This window comes from Alligator mississippiensis, chromosome 11 (assembly GCF_030867095.1).
Source record: "Alligator mississippiensis isolate rAllMis1 chromosome 11, rAllMis1, whole genome shotgun sequence".
In the NCBI taxonomy this organism is placed as follows: domain Eukaryota; kingdom Metazoa; phylum Chordata; order Crocodylia; family Alligatoridae; genus Alligator; species Alligator mississippiensis.
Genome location: NC_081834.1, coordinates 29,703,998 through 29,719,540, shown reverse-complemented (window position 1 = coordinate 29,719,540; position 15,543 = coordinate 29,703,998). Strand labels below are relative to the sequence as shown.

The window sequence follows — 15,543 nt, the reverse complement described above, 5'->3', positions numbered from 1 at the left end:
TGCTAGTGCAGGGGGAGCAGGACCTGTGGGAATCAAGAAGCAGGCTGCGGGGGCCATCATGGTGCAGGGTGTAGTCAAGGATCTCAGGGTGTGGGGTGAGACCCCTAAAGTAATGGCAGCAAGGTATAAAACCACTGCTGTAGTCACACAGGGCTAACAACCAAAGAATTTTTATTTATTTTTTTTACTGATAGTAAAAACATATGCAAGTAAAAAAAGTTTCTCTGCCAGTAAAAAATAATTTCTTGGTTTGGCAACCTGGGCCCAGAAATATGACCATGCCTGGGCCCAGTGCTAGTCCAAGTGCAAGGTACTGAGGCAGCAGTTTGCAAGGACAGAACAGCAATGGTGTGTCAGATGTATGCAAGGCCACATGCACCCACTAGAAGGAACAGTTTTGCATCTTCATGATCAATGACATTGTCATGTTAGACACGGTGACCCCCATTGTCCAGGACGGCAACAAGGACTGTGAAGACATACCACCCTCACAGGCCAGCACAGCAACCCAGACCATCCAGCCGAGCTGCACAAACACAGCTCAAATGGATACAGACTCTGAACTGGAACCAGACTTGAACAACAAGGGCCTGTAGTTCCTTGTCCTCCCCTGCATCTTCTTGCCAGCCCACTCCCAACAGGGAGCCAGTGACCCAGAAGACCTAGCCTACAACAGGACAAATCCCGCTTCCGGGGATGTTAAGTAGCAGCCCACCGTTAAGGTGGGGTGAGATGTCAGACAGGGGAGCAGTGGGCTAGAAGACAGAGTTCCCAATCAAATCTCAATGGCTTACCGGGTACATGGACTATGGCCCCAAAACCTGCAGCTGCTTAACCATGCGTGTGTGGCTTACATGGTCAGGCTAACGGGCTTTCAGAATAGTCTGTCTGGCACTGTCGCTCCGTGTTAATCAGCCCATCCTAAGCACTGTGTAAAGACAGCCTGCTTCCAGGTTAGGAAACAACCAAATCAGAGCAGTGTAGTGTGTCTGAGCTGGCCACTGCTACAGACACAAAAGTTACAATAAGACTGTGTCTGCACAGTAGTCAGCAGGATGTACTAATGAAATCAGCATGAAAATTATTGGTAGACAAAACAACAAGATGCAAAAATTCACTTTTATTTAATCTTTCAATGATCATTGTTACAAAATCATCTAAGTTGCACAGAGACCATATGGAAGAAATTATTTTAAAACATGAATATAAATAATAGCTTAAAGTTAATTTTAATATATGTTTTCTATATGAAAATTTTTGTTTCAAAGCTGTTCCCATACTAGAGATGCACTGTACAGAGTAACTGAACCAGGGATGCATACAATTTTATAAGCAACAGTTCACTTCAGACTAACATGGCTAATTGCCTCTACCCACACTAACAAGTTAGATTTTTGTTTTTCCAAGGGGGAAGACAGGGAAGAGAACAGCTGAATGCTTACCATCATCCTCTTTGTTCTCCAAAGGGACACTCCATGCAATTAGGTTCCGTGCTGTCCGACCTTCTTCTGCAACTATTTTCCTTACTTTATCATGACTATTAGAACGCTGGAAGGAAGCCTGTGAAAACATGAAAGACAGGAAAATATATATCTTTTTGCATCAAATCAATACAGAGACATGCTTCATGGCTATAACAGTGCTTCCTAGAAAACTGGTTCAAAGCAGAAATCACTGTCCAGACTGGTTTGTCTACACTTGTCTTCTTTACCTCAACTGAACTGAATGCCAATGCTGGTGGAAGTGTTCAAACCAATCTTTACAAATGTGTTAATTACCTTGAGCGAACTGAAATAAATTAACTTAAGATAAAAGCCTAGTGTAGACAAACCTCTGCAGGCTGCATCATACCACTCTGCCCCCTGAGGCAGCAGCAGGAAATGGAAGCCAGAGAAGGGAGGTGCAGCCCAGAGACCCTGGCTGCTGCTGCAGCCCAAGCAATGGCAGGGAATGGAGGCTGGGTGGAAGCCCAGGGGGCGCAAATGAATCACTCATGGGCTGAATGTGGCCTGCAAACCACCAGCGGACAGCCCTAACCTAAACCACCTTGTATGTTAAAATAGGCACCTTTGTGCCACTAAAACAAACCCTAAAAGGTAACTTACAATAAGGCTGATGTCACTGCACAGCCACTGACAAGAATATTTGAGCAACGTGGCGCATGGGCCAGGTCCCAGAGGACTGGAGAAGGGCCAATGCGGTCCCTATTTTCAAGAAGGGGAGGAAGGAGGATCCAAGCAACTACAGGCCAGTCAGTCTCACCTCCATCCTTGGCAAAGTCTTTGAAAAGATTATTAAGATTCATATATGTGAGAGCCTAGCAGAAAATGTTATGCTGAGCGGAAACCAGCATGGGTTCGCAGCAGGTAGATCATGCCTGACTAATCTAGTCTCTTTTTATGACCAAGTTATAAACCACCTGGACATAGGAGTAGGGGTAGATATCATTTACTTAAAACTTCAGAAAGGCCTCCAATATGGTATCCCACCCCATACTGGTGAGCAAATTAAGAGGCTGTGACTTGGATGATTACACAGTCCAGTGGGTGGCAAATTGGCTAGAGGGTCGTACCCAGAGTGGTGGTGGAGGGGTCAGTATCGACCTGGAAGGACGTGGGCAGTAGGGTCCAGCAGAGCTCGGTCCTCGGACCAATACTCTTCAATGTCTTCATCAGTGACTTGGACAAGGGAGTGAAGCATACTCTGTCCAAGTTTGCGGATAATACAAAACTGTGGAGAGAAGTGGACACACTAGAGGGCAGGGAACAGCTATAGGCAGACCTGGACAGGTTGGACAAGTGGGCAGAAAACAACAGGATGCAGTTCAACAAGGAGAAATGCAAAGTGCTGCACCTAGGGAGGAAAAATGTCCAGCACACCTACAGCCTAGGGAATGACCTGCTGGGTGGCAAGGAAGTGGAAAGGGATCTCGGAGTCCTAGCGGACTCCAAGATGAACATGAGACGTCAGCGCGACGAAGTCATCAGCAAAACTAACTGCACTTCATCGTGCATCAGCAGACGCATGACAAACAGAACCAAGGAGGTGATACTTCCCCTCTATCGGGCACTGGTCAGACCGCAGTTGGAATACTGCATCCAGTTTTGGATGCCACACTTTAAGAGGGATGTGGATAACCTGGAGAGGGTCCAGAGAAAGGCCACTTGTATGGTTAAGGGCTTGCAGGCCAAGCCCTACGAGGAGAGACCAGGGCACCTGAACCTCTTCAGCCTCCACAAGAGAAGGTTAAGAGGCGACCTTGTGGCTGCCTATAAATTCATCATGGGGGCAAAGAAGGGAATTGGTGAGGCTCTACTCACCAAGGCGCCCCTGAGGGTTACAAGAAATAATGGCCATAAGCTAGCAGAGAGCAGATTTAGACTGGACATTAGGAAGAACTTCACAGTTCGAGTGGCCAAAATCTGGAACGGGCTCCCAAGGGAGGTGGTGCTCTCCCCTACCCTGGGGGTCTTCAAGAAGAGGTTAGACAGACATCTGGCTGGGGTCATCTGAACCCAGCACTCTTTCCTGCCTATGCAGGGGGTCGGACTTGATGATCTATTGAGGTCCCTTCCGACCCTAACATCTATGAATCTATGAATAACATAAATATAAAATGCTGCATAGGAGATCAGGATGATGACAAAGGAGCTGCAGTATGAAACAGAAGAATAAGACAGTTCATTAAGAATGATCTTCATTTATGCAAAAAAGCATTTGGATAGTCTGTATCAAGAACTCAGAGCACAAGTACAACAAACAGACATTCATATAAAAGTAACAAATGTCAACTAAACAAATTCCTGCCTCCCTACAGGCTATACCCAGGCACTCCTGAGGACAAAGCCTAAACAAGACAAACCTTAAGTTATGGCATCAGAGGTCAACATATTGGATCCTAAGATGTTGGGAGACTGAAATACAGAAAACTTAATGCACATAATATAAATTTCAAGTGCTAATGGAATGATTTGTGCTGTACAGAATACATAAGACGACATGTTCTCTGCACCAGGGTTCTTCTAACTATAGGCCCCAATCTTTCAACCATTTCATTTTGTGAAGAGTCATCTTTAATAACCAAGTCCTGTAAAAACAAGTGCTATAGATGAGGAATCATAATTTATCATGGTGATACAAAATGCAATAAATGTATGTGAAAAGCTGCATATTATTTTGAATGCTTATACAAGTCATTTTTAACCTAGGCTGCTGTCATCCAGAAGATCTCAACCAGCTTTTTTCAAAGCCATAGTGTGCCACCTAGTGCCCTACAGAGTATTGCTATATATTGGAAAATCCATGAAAAAAGAAAATAAAAATCACAGTAGAACTGAGCTCTCAAAAAAGCTAATACATGACTGTAAGGAAATAAAGCAAATAAAAATGGTGCCATATGAAAACTATTCTAATCCATTTTTATTCCATCTAGCCTATTTACATTAATCCAAGATGACTTCAAATTTAAGATTACCCCCACACAATAAAGATTCTATACATGGACATCTATACATTTGTTATAATTTTCCATGTACAGAATCAAATTAGTGGAAGGTTGTCTTAAATTTATCACCTCCCCCCCCGCCCCCCACACACACACACTGCTGTGGCAGGGAAAGCAGCAGCAAGGGGAGAGGGGCCCAACTCTCACACCTTGCCCTCCCTGCTTGCCCCGCCAACCCTTGTCTTTATCCCATGCCTTTACCCATCCCCATTGTGTCTGCTTCCCTGTTGCCTGATCAATGCCATGTGTCCCCCTGCTGCCTGCCTCTTGACCCCTTACTCCCTGCCCACCCCTGCAGCCTGCACCCTTGTCCCTCATGCCTGTGCCTCCCCTCCACTCCCTATTCCCCCCACAGCTTGGCCCCCTGTGCCAGTGTCTGATCCCTGCTGCCTGTCCTCCATGACTGCCCAGTCCTCTCTCACCTTCTCTTGAAATTGTGTTCTGGCTTGAGGTAGTCAGCAGCAGCTACAGCTCAGGCCTGGTCCCAGTCCAGACCAGCTCAGAGCAGCCAAGGAGAAACAGCAGCACCTCCTGACCATGCCAAGTTATGGCTGGAGGGACCAGAAAGTAAGAGGGGTGGGGAACTGGGGGAGGAAAGCAGTGGGTGGAATAGACAGAAGGTTCCCTTCCTCAACCTACCCTACAGTTTCTCCCGCGCTCTCTCTGGCTACGTGCCCCCTCCCATGTCGCAAAAGCCATTCCAGTCAGGGGTAGGCAGTGGCCCAGCTATAGCTTCAGCCCTAAGCTCAGGGCCAAAGCCAGAGCTGAGAGGTTGTCTCCCCTAGGGCCAGTGCTAGAATCCAAAATGAGACTTTTCCACCTCCCCATGTTGCTTAGGGCAAAAAAAAAAAACCAAAAAAAAAAACATCTTGGATTGAGGTAATACAGTTAGAAGTTGAGTAATAGCCCATATTTAGGTAGGACCAAAGTAATTTTATGTTTTACTGCACTTAACAGTATGTCCAAAAGCTTGCATACATCTTTAAAATGGGTTAACAAGCACGCAAAACACCTTAAGTTTGGCCAACCACAGCATGACAAAATGTGTAAGAAGTGAGAGGGGCAAAACCAATTTGCATAAGCATGATTGTATCCTTCGTACTCTTGTGCTGGGTAAAGACAACCAAACCCACAGAAAGGTACACCAATATAATATAATCTAATTTAAAACCAATTTATTTAAATCTGTGTGAATACTTATTGTGGTTTATTCTGTTTTAGTTTAAGTAAATTCCTAACCAACTTAAGATAAACTGAAACATGCCTGATTTAAACCAAAACAGAAGTACCAAAATAGCTTTCTGCATGGATTTAACTGATTTATTTTATACAAACACCTCTAGTAAGAGCACTGCAATTTTCTAACATGAAAATGCCTGGAATTATGAAAAACAGCAGGCTGCTTTACAAAACTTTGATCATCCCAACATTCAGTTTTACTCAGAAACAAAAGTTTAATTAAAAAAAAAAAAATGTATGTGGTTAGCGTTTCTTTAAAACATCTTTAAAACCAAGCAGAAGATAGCAGAAAAAACTGCATGCCTCTATCTTTTCCCACTCTGAAAACAGATATTTTAATAAGGTCTCTTCTCAATATAACTCAGACTTCCTGAAGTGAAATCACATACAAAAAGTAAGCAATAGCAAAACCTGGGACAATGCTACAGAAAATTCTAAAAGCCCTTTTTAAACAGAAGTTTGCTTTTTAAAATCAAGCGCAGTTGAACTGAAATTTAGATTAAATGTTCATTCCCTCTTTAAAAGATAGAAAGCTATCAAAGGCATAATGATCATGAATTCAATGCAAAGTAAAAGAGATTATGTTTTAGGATAGCTATCAACAGCTTTAATGCCCCCTAATCTTTATAAGTGACATGTTCCATTCCTAAAGAGCTTATAATCGAAACAGAAGAACTGAACCCTGTGAGATGCCAAACAAAGAAAGCAAGGAACCCTTTATAAGCACAATGAGGTACAGCCAGCAAAAATACACTGAATGCACAACAACAAAAAAGAGAAGAGAGGAGAGTATCACCCATTATGCCACAGGCAGTAGTGGATATCAAGGCTTCAAAGTCCCTCTTTTTCCAGAATGAAGTCACCATTCACACTTTTGGAAGTACTATTCCACTTGGGTGAAGTTTAAAAGCCAGAAATTACACTGATACTGTGTAGGCTTTTGACAGTTTTGCCTAATTATATGCAAGAGAAATATTTGTGTTTTATCCTTCCCTGCAACTTCTAGAGCTGGTCATCAGTTAACCAAAAGGAGCTACTACAAACTTACTCTGTCCTTAGATATCAGCTAGTTATTATAAGGTCTGTACTATTTCCTTTTCAACTTACCTTCCTTAAAGCACTGAGAGTAGAAAATACATGAGTCATTATTAGAAGGCCCTTTAAGAAGAGTTACCTTGTTCACTAACATTCTCATTAACACGTATTTTCTCTGAACAAGACGGTTATTTTCCTCTAGCCTGCACTCTGGAGCAAAACTTCAGCAGTGATGTCAGTGATGCTAAGGCAGAACAACCTTCCAAAACAGGTAGATGTTGGCATGTGAGAAAATGAGATCTCCATTAAGATTTTACATGAGTGCATGAGTTTGATGAAGCTGGGAAACATTATTACTTTTAGTATCTGTTGAAACAGAAACAAATCCCTTATAGAATACTGGGGTAAATTATTGGTAATGTAGATTAGGGGTGCTCAATATTCAACTAATTTAGCCCCAGAGGATGGATCCAGGCTGTAGGGCTTTTCATGGGCAAGACAACCCACTTCCAGCAGCAGGATGGCAGCTTGTTGGCGCAGCTGCTGTGTCACCACAGTTCTGGAACTCACGTGGTGAATGTCATCATTGCCTACCCACCTTTTCTCCATCTGCTGATTTTAGTGGCCAATGGCAACCAAAGACCCAAATTTGGTAGAAGAGAAGCAGCAAGCTGTAGTGGCATTCAGCCCCTGGATTCCAGAGCAGTGGCAAAGGAGCAGCTCCAGCAGTCACACCAACAAGCCCTGTGTGAGCCACAATTTAATCACTTTGCGGGTCACAAGCAGCCCATAGCCTGCCAATTGGACAGCCCTGCTGCAGAAGATGCACAGGCAAGGAATGCTGGTCACTTTTCCCATAACTTCTTATTCTTTTAAGGTTTATGGTGATAGCTGAGGAAACTTAAAACCAGAACTCTGAAAGGGGAACAATGCAAAATGAATTCCATCTTCAAAAAACACCCTAAATTAGCCCTTGGGTGCCACTTTCACTTTTTCCTAGTTAGAAACCAAGTATCTTCAGCAAGCTACTGACTACCCTAAATTCTCACTAACCTCACCAGGGATTAAGGACAGAAAGAATCCAAATGGATTTTTCATTAGGACTAATAGTTTAGAGAATTTCTTGTATCAAGTCACGGATAAAGAGAGACCAATAAAGCTCATATTTTTTAAATCTGTATTTTACTTCAGGATTGAAATACATATATATTTTATAAAATGGCTTAAAAGGTAAATAATGCCACTCCTGTCATTTTGCAGGAGTCTGACAAAGTGCTTCAGCAAAATAAAAAGGTACCTGTATATATTTAAAGTCAAAGCATTCTTCAAATGTTCTTGATTTTACTCATTAGAAATATGCTCCCTTTTCTATTTACACAGTACATAAGAAATAAACTTGTCTCAGAAATCTTTTCATAATATATGTGCTAATATTATAAAAGCTGTAGTCTGTCTGTCCAACCATAATGCTTTATTCACACTGACTGGCTGACTGAAACAACCAATCAGAGTGCAAATACAGCATTTGGACAGGAGGTGGCAGCATGGTGGAGCACTGCCATGATGGTGGGGACCCAAGGGATGGAGCGAGGAGGGCAAAGCTGTGCTGGCCTGCTCCCTGGAGGCGGCAACAATGCCCTGCTCCCTGGAGGCGGCAACAATGGAGTGGACGGAACAGATAGGGCTGGGCAGAGCTGGCCTCACTCACCACTTTGGTCTTTGGAGGTAGTGGCAGCAGCGTGGGGTGGAGGGTGAGGCCAGCAGCGCTGGGGATGGCAGGGATGGGAGGAGCGGGCCCAGCCCAGAAACAGCAGCAGGGAGGGTAGGGGGCACACCAGGCTCAGCCCAGCCCCAAAACAAAGGGTGGGGGGGAGTGGCCCAGCCACAAAATGTTAGCCAGGAAGGTTAAGAGGGGGGGCGGGCCTGGTGCTGGCCCCATAACAGCGATGGGGTGGGATGGAGGGGTACACCGGGCCTATCCAGGCCCCAAAATGGAAGGTATGTGCAGGGCGTGCCAGGCCCAGCCTGACCCAGAAATGGCAGCAGGGTGGGGGGAGGGAGCAGGTCCATCCCTGAAATGATGGTAAGGAGGTGGGGGGGCCAGGCCCAGCCTCACAGAGGAGTGGGGGAAACAAGGAAAGGCACCCCCCACTCCATGGAGGAGGTGGCAGCAGCATTTGGGGGGGTGGGGGGGAAGGGTCAGGGTCACCGTGGTGAGGGGGGAGGGACAAGTAGAGCAGCCCTCAACCTGAACTTCCACGTAGAGACACAGTCAGGCCCAAAGTAACGGGGGGGGGGGGGGGGGGGGGGCGGCAGTGGAACAGGCCTGAATTGGAGGGGGGGGGCTGTACGACAGGAGTGGGGGTACAGGGCCAGATGCTAGGCTCTGGCCCCGCCAGCCCTCTGGGTGAGGGTGGGGGAACTGGCCCTGGCCCCGAAGCAGCAGGGGCAAGGGTGGGAGAAGCAAGCCTGGCCCCAGGCCTCTGTCTTCACCCCACCAGCAGACGGCGGTGACAGAGCGGACAGGGGGCGGGGCCCTGGCCTCTAAGGTCAGGGGAGTCAGGCTGGACACAGTCCACTGCCCCCAGCCGCCCCGTCGTTCTTGACAGGCAATTGGCTAGTATTCCTACCATGCTTTTCCTTCCTCCCCACCCATGATGCTTATGGGTTTCCTGCCAAGAAAATTATCTTCTGGGAGATCTCATTTTGGTGTGTGCCAAATTGAGGTAGACCCTAACGGAATGCTGCCAAATGACAAATAGCACTCCAGTAATATCAATAACAATATTTTACGTGTATGCTCAACACTTTCATCTTGCTCATACATATTTTACCGTGGAATTACAATTTTTTTAGCCAATTTTTTAAAAATTGAATATTTTTTTTGATGCAACTTAAAAATACTTTCAAAGTCCAATTTAAATACTATAAACGCTGCAGCACTGCAGTTGTTCAGTTTTGCAGTATCTAGGTCCAGATGAAGTTTATAAAGCTCAGGATAACCTGAAGTTGCCAAATTAGCCTGGTAAATTTTGATTAGCAGCAACTATAAGAGAACTCAGAAGGGACTCAATCTTTTGCATTCAGGAAAAAAAAAATCACTTTCTGCACAACTAAATCAAGCATCAAAAATCTCATTTAATATAATTTTACAATTTCCATCATTATATTAAACTTTGTATATAATCTAGCAAGTTGTTAGATATAAAACAACATAGAAAATTTTATAATTAAATTGAAGTATGTTTTAAAAAATTAGTACATGTATATGTGATAATACAAAAGTATCAAACATGAAATGAATACTATGTTCTACCTTCAGAAAGGGAATCAGAAGGACATAAACAATGCATCCTCTAGGCTAGAAAGGTATTTCATTCTTTTTTAATTTTACTTTCAATGTTTATAAATTAAGTAGGCTGTTTACTTCTCTGAAGTTTCATACAATTTAATGTAAAATATTTCACTAAAAAGTATACCTATTCTGTTGCTGAATAAATAAAATGAACAAATCTGAACAATATTTAATCAAAGGAAGAAAGTAAAAATATACCTACATCATAGAAATAAAATTTATTAGCATATTTCCCCTCTATTATATATCATAATTAAACTTGTTCCACAAAGTTTATAGGAGATAACATTTCTGCTAACATAACAGTGGTATCTCCATAACCAATTTATCTTTGCATAACTAATCAAACTGTCCACATATTGCTGATAGTATCAACTTTGTTTGTATTAGCTTTTCAGTTTAGAGTTCATCAAAGGAAAATCACAGTATTCAGGTATGAAGGAAATATCACTGTGTTTTTAAATAGCTGTTGCTAACCACAGTTTCGTTTACGTAACACTTTGTTATTCCCTCCAAGTACTGAGATGATTGGCACTTCTGGTTCACCCTTCCATTATATTTCACAATGGAGCTCTAAGCCACTACAGCAAAAAACAAACAAACAAATCTACATTTTTTTTTTATTTTGCCTGATTTGTCAAAAACATTCAGATACAACAACCAATATTTTGTGATTACAGTTATAGAAAAGTAGGGCAGGAAGGGACCTCCAGAGGTCATCTAGGCCAACCCCCTGCCTAAAGTAGGATTATCCCTATCCAAACCATCCTATGCAATCCATAATCTAAACTCTACATAAGACTCCTGTTGATCCGGACACAACACAGACCTAACATCCTAACCTGCCCCAGGTAAAGCACAAGAATCATGGCAGCTAATGTCCTGCTTGTATGAAATACTGCCACTACATGCTAAAGAGATAGCAGGTAGTGGGCCATGCCTCCCACTACAGAGGAAGGCAAAAGCCCCCACAGTTCGTACAAATACGACCATGGGGTAAAATTCCTTCCTGACCACAAATATGGCAATCAGTCTGACCCTGAGTAGAGGAAGCAAAACCCTCTAGCCAGGAACCTCCAGCTTGGGTTCCAGCAGAATTGGCACAGCCCAGTCCACGTCTGTAGCCTTGACTATAGCCAACACCCAGTGCCTCTGAGGGAAGCCTAAAAACACCCTGACACATTATACACCTGATATAATTCAATACTCTTCAACATATTTCTAAATACATTTAAAGAAATATGTAAAAATATATTCAAATTGAAAATATAAAATATGCTACAATTCAGTTTTCCTGTGGACCTATGCTTTGGACCCCTTGTTCATATGCATCACTATACATAGTCTTTAACTGCACAGTCACATACTATTCATTTTCCAGAGCCCCAACTTCATTCAATGAACTATATACACCAGGGGTTCTCAATCCCTAGGCGACAAACCAGATTTGGCCCCCAGCACCATGTAATCCAGCCCACAGGATTTCCCATGGGTTTAAAAACTTGGAAGCAAGGCAGCAGTGGCATCACTCCCCTAACCGCTAAATTTCCAGACCAGGGCAGAGCCCTGTGCTCTGCATGCTCCATTGGACACACAGGGCGGTGTGAGGCCTGGTCCTGGGGCTCCCTGGGGTGCGAGGAGCCCCAGGGCCCAATCCTAGCATGCAGAAAGTGTGAGGGCAGGTGGAGGAAGTGGAGAGCAGTGTAGCTGGGAGGTGGAGATGAGAAGGAAAAGAAGCAGCAGATGAGCCAGGGAGGAGAAGTAGCAGCAATATGGATGCAACTTCCAGGTGAAAGCTGCACACAGGCCACAGCCGGAAGGAAGCTACGGGCCTGAAGGGAGAAGCAGCAGCAGCAAAGAAGCAGCTGGCCTCAGCATGGCTCTGCACTGCTTAGCTCATTTGCTACACACATTCCAAATTCACATGATATGACCTTAATTCTGACATTTCCTAAATTTTGCAATACTTAACTTTGTACAACTAATAATACCTTTTAACACAGATTATTTTATTGTAGTAACCTAATTTTTTATTAAAGAGAATACTAAAAAAATAAAATATGTGGCTTCAGGCTGAGCCCACCTAGCAGGTTGGGATTTTTAAATCCACAGCACAAACCCTTCTTAACCAAATTAATTGAGAAACTGTCAGCTAGCCACTAGAGTTTCAAACCCAGCTGCTGATTGCAAAGGAATTTAGAGAGATTCTGGAAGCCAGGAGGGAAGCATACTGCTCTGTTTTTGCAGCCCATCTCCACTCCTATTCATCCATATCTCCTACCACCATACTGCACAGAGGAATGGCTTCTTAACTCACTACAGAACAGAGACCTCTTCCATATCTTCACCCAGTTCTGCTAATCAATCTCTTGGTTCACCAATGATTCAATCTCTTGGCTCAACTCTAGGTTTTGGGGAGAGGAATTTACGATCATTTATTTGTAATGTAAAACACAAAATGAATAAAACGCCATCTATAAATGTGCATGGCAGCTGGAAAATACATTCTTCTCACACTTTTAATCTTCAAAAAGAGAAGTCTGGGGGATACGATAGTGGTTTACAAATTACTGAATGGTTCAGAAAAAGTAAATAACGATTTAATATTTACTCCTCTCAAGATAGAACTATGGGACGTAAAATGAAACTATTGGGTAGTAAGTTTAAAATTAACCAAAGGAAGTTCTTTTTTCACACAGTAAGCAATTAACTTGCTAAACTCATAGCCACAAGAAGTTGTGGAGACTGACAAGTTAACCTAATTCAACAAGCACATTTTATGTAACATGATAATAATATACTCACTCAAAGTTAGTTAAAGCCCAGACCTTTCAAAATCAACAGCAAAGCTTCCACGGCCAGATTCAATTCAAACCATAATACTGACAAGCGTCAAGTGAGGTTTCATATTTTAGTATAAAATACAGATATGCAAAATGCATGAGTTCTGCAAACAATACAGAAACCTAAAAACTCAGGAATCACCAAAATCATTCTCTTCCTCCTCCTCTTCATTTTTACTCATTCTGCCCAAAAGACCCTTCACTAAAGGGTCTCTCTCTCTTTGTTAAGAAAAGAATAAATGCAGCTCCTTCCATAATTTATATCAGTACTGCTCTTACCACAGGCCAGAGGCAAGCATTGAAGTGTGATGTAGGTACTCCCAGTCCCCCGGGCATTAAATAAACGGTTTTCTACTCCTTTGCAATGAGGATGAACAACATAATTTTCATTTCAAGTATAGTATCCTAATTTAAAGCTACCAAGGGAAGACCTGGTGGAACACAATCTGGTTCAAAACCATGCCCTAAATATTTTTACACGAGATAGGTGACTTATTCCCATAAGAAAATATGTATGCTATATGAAAATGTTTATAGGCCCGGAATGTCATGAATCATTAGGTTGGCATTAAAATATCTGTCCCATTTTAAAATGCCTCCTCATCCTTACAGAAAATACGCAGAATCACCTGAAGTCCCTTCCAACATCAGACTACACCCAACTGAAAAATCTATACCATTACAATAACAAGAAAAACTGTAAACCAGTAACACAATATTTCTTTCCTTTTAATAAAGAAAAATCTTAAGACACTGTTGTACTAGATGGTTGACTTACCATTGTACTAACACCCTCCTCAACATCAACAGGTTCACTTAAGGCATTTTTGGCTGATCCCATGGAATTTTGATACCTGTATTAAAAAAAATATATACAATTAGACATTAATAATTTAAGCCATGTATATTTAAAAGGTATACTGTAACTTTATATTTAGCAAGGGATGTAAATAAAGTAACACTTCATGCACAGGCTTAACTCTGTAGGTAAATATAATCTGAATATTTTATGAAGAATTTCAAAAGGTCTTTATTAAAAGATAAATATCTAGTGGAAAATTCAAAGGAAAGTTAATTAATCTAGAGAATAATTAAAATGCTCATGTAGAAATATCATAAATAATTTAATAAAATATATGTAAACTAATTCAAATAAACTGTATTGAAAAATATCATATTCCCATTATTCTGAAGGAAAGAAGTGAAACCCTAAAATCTATTTGGAAGAGATATCCATGGATGTCCACAACTTTCAAGTGGCCTCAGTTTGCATAAGGAGCATTTTGTCACATAAAACAGCAATTTCAAACTAACTGAACACATTTCTAATCTGATGTCTTTTATAGCTAATACCAAAGTATGTCAAAATATTGCAGATGTTTGGAAAGTGATCCTCCAGTAAACTCTCATGCACTTAGTCCTGCTAAAATGAATCTCTTAGAGCTGAACTGATGCTTTAGTCCAACATCAGATCAGCACCAATATAAAGAAAGTTGAGTGTACCGGAAATCAGCCTGATGTGGCCAATAATTTGGCCGATAAATGCCCGTGTATATGCACAGCTGAAGAGCAGCACATAGGCAGCAAGGAGCACAGCCCGGAAGCTTGGAGAGCTGCATACAGCTGGTAAGTTTCTTGCGGTGGAAGAGGAAGGGGGAAGAAAAGGGTGTGGGGGGCAAATCAACACCACCTGCGGTGAGGGAGGAAGTGAGGCAGGGGCTGGGGCAGGCACTGCCTAACCCGGGGGGGGGGGGGGGGAAGGGGGGGGGAGGAGACACGACTGCCCTGCAGGTTGGGGCAGGGGCCAGGGCTGTGCCGGGCTCTTCCCGGCGTGTGGGAGCTGTGCTCCCAGTGTGTGGGGGGTGCACTTGGGGCAGGTAGGTGGCAGCGCTGGGAGAAGGGTAATGGGGGGGACCGCAGCTCCCCCTGCAACCCCTTCCCAGCACTGCTGCCGTCACCCGCCCTGAATGCAGCCCTCATACGCCAGCCCCGCAGCCCTGAGTGCAGACCCCACATGCTGGAAAGAGCCCAACACAGCCCTGGCCCCAGCCCACAGGGGCAGCCCACCCCCACCACAGAGATCCAGGGCACGCCCCGCCCTGTGCCCTCCCAGTGTGTGCACAGCAGCAGGAGCCACCTTGCCCCCTCCTCGTGCCCCCAGGATGAGCCATGGCTTCGTACCACACCCCACCCTGTCCCAGCTGGGCAGCACCTGCCCCAGCCCCAGCTTCACTCCTTCCCTCAGCACAGGGGCCTTGATTTGCCCTCCCATGCCCCTTCCCTCCCCCCTCCCCTTCCACCACAACAGACTTACCACCTGCAATCAGCTGTATTGGAAATCGGAATGGCATTGGTCAACATACCTCCTTAAAAATCAGCTATCAATATTGGCCCCCAAAATCTCTATCGGTACACCCCTAGAATCTTTTAATGATGTGCCAGACTCTTCCCAGGAATGACCTGGAGCAGGATAGGGCAGGTGCAGGGATTGCAGGGGATCCATCCTGTGGCCCGGCGGTGCAGCCGGGATCAGCCCCGCTCCAGCCCTTGGCTCCAGGTCCCCCTGG

At 43.7% G+C, this 15,543-nt stretch overlaps 1 protein-coding gene across 5 annotated transcripts in view; it reads right to left on the bottom strand.

The window, feature by feature from the left end:
• Positions 1-15,543, bottom strand: part of SCAPER (S-phase cyclin A associated protein in the ER) — a 372,539-nt gene that overhangs the window by 350,389 nt on the left and 6,607 nt on the right. For all 5 annotated transcript variants that reach the window (XM_059714759.1, XM_014606103.3, XM_006261352.4 and 2 more), the window contains exons 2-3: positions 13,755-13,830; positions 1,443-1,560 (exon numbers count right to left, since the gene is read on the bottom strand). In XM_059714759.1, coding sequence (XP_059570742.1) covers positions 1,443-1,560; positions 13,755-13,830 — 194 coding nt within the window. The remainder of the gene's footprint in view (positions 1-1,442; positions 1,561-13,754; positions 13,831-15,543) is intronic.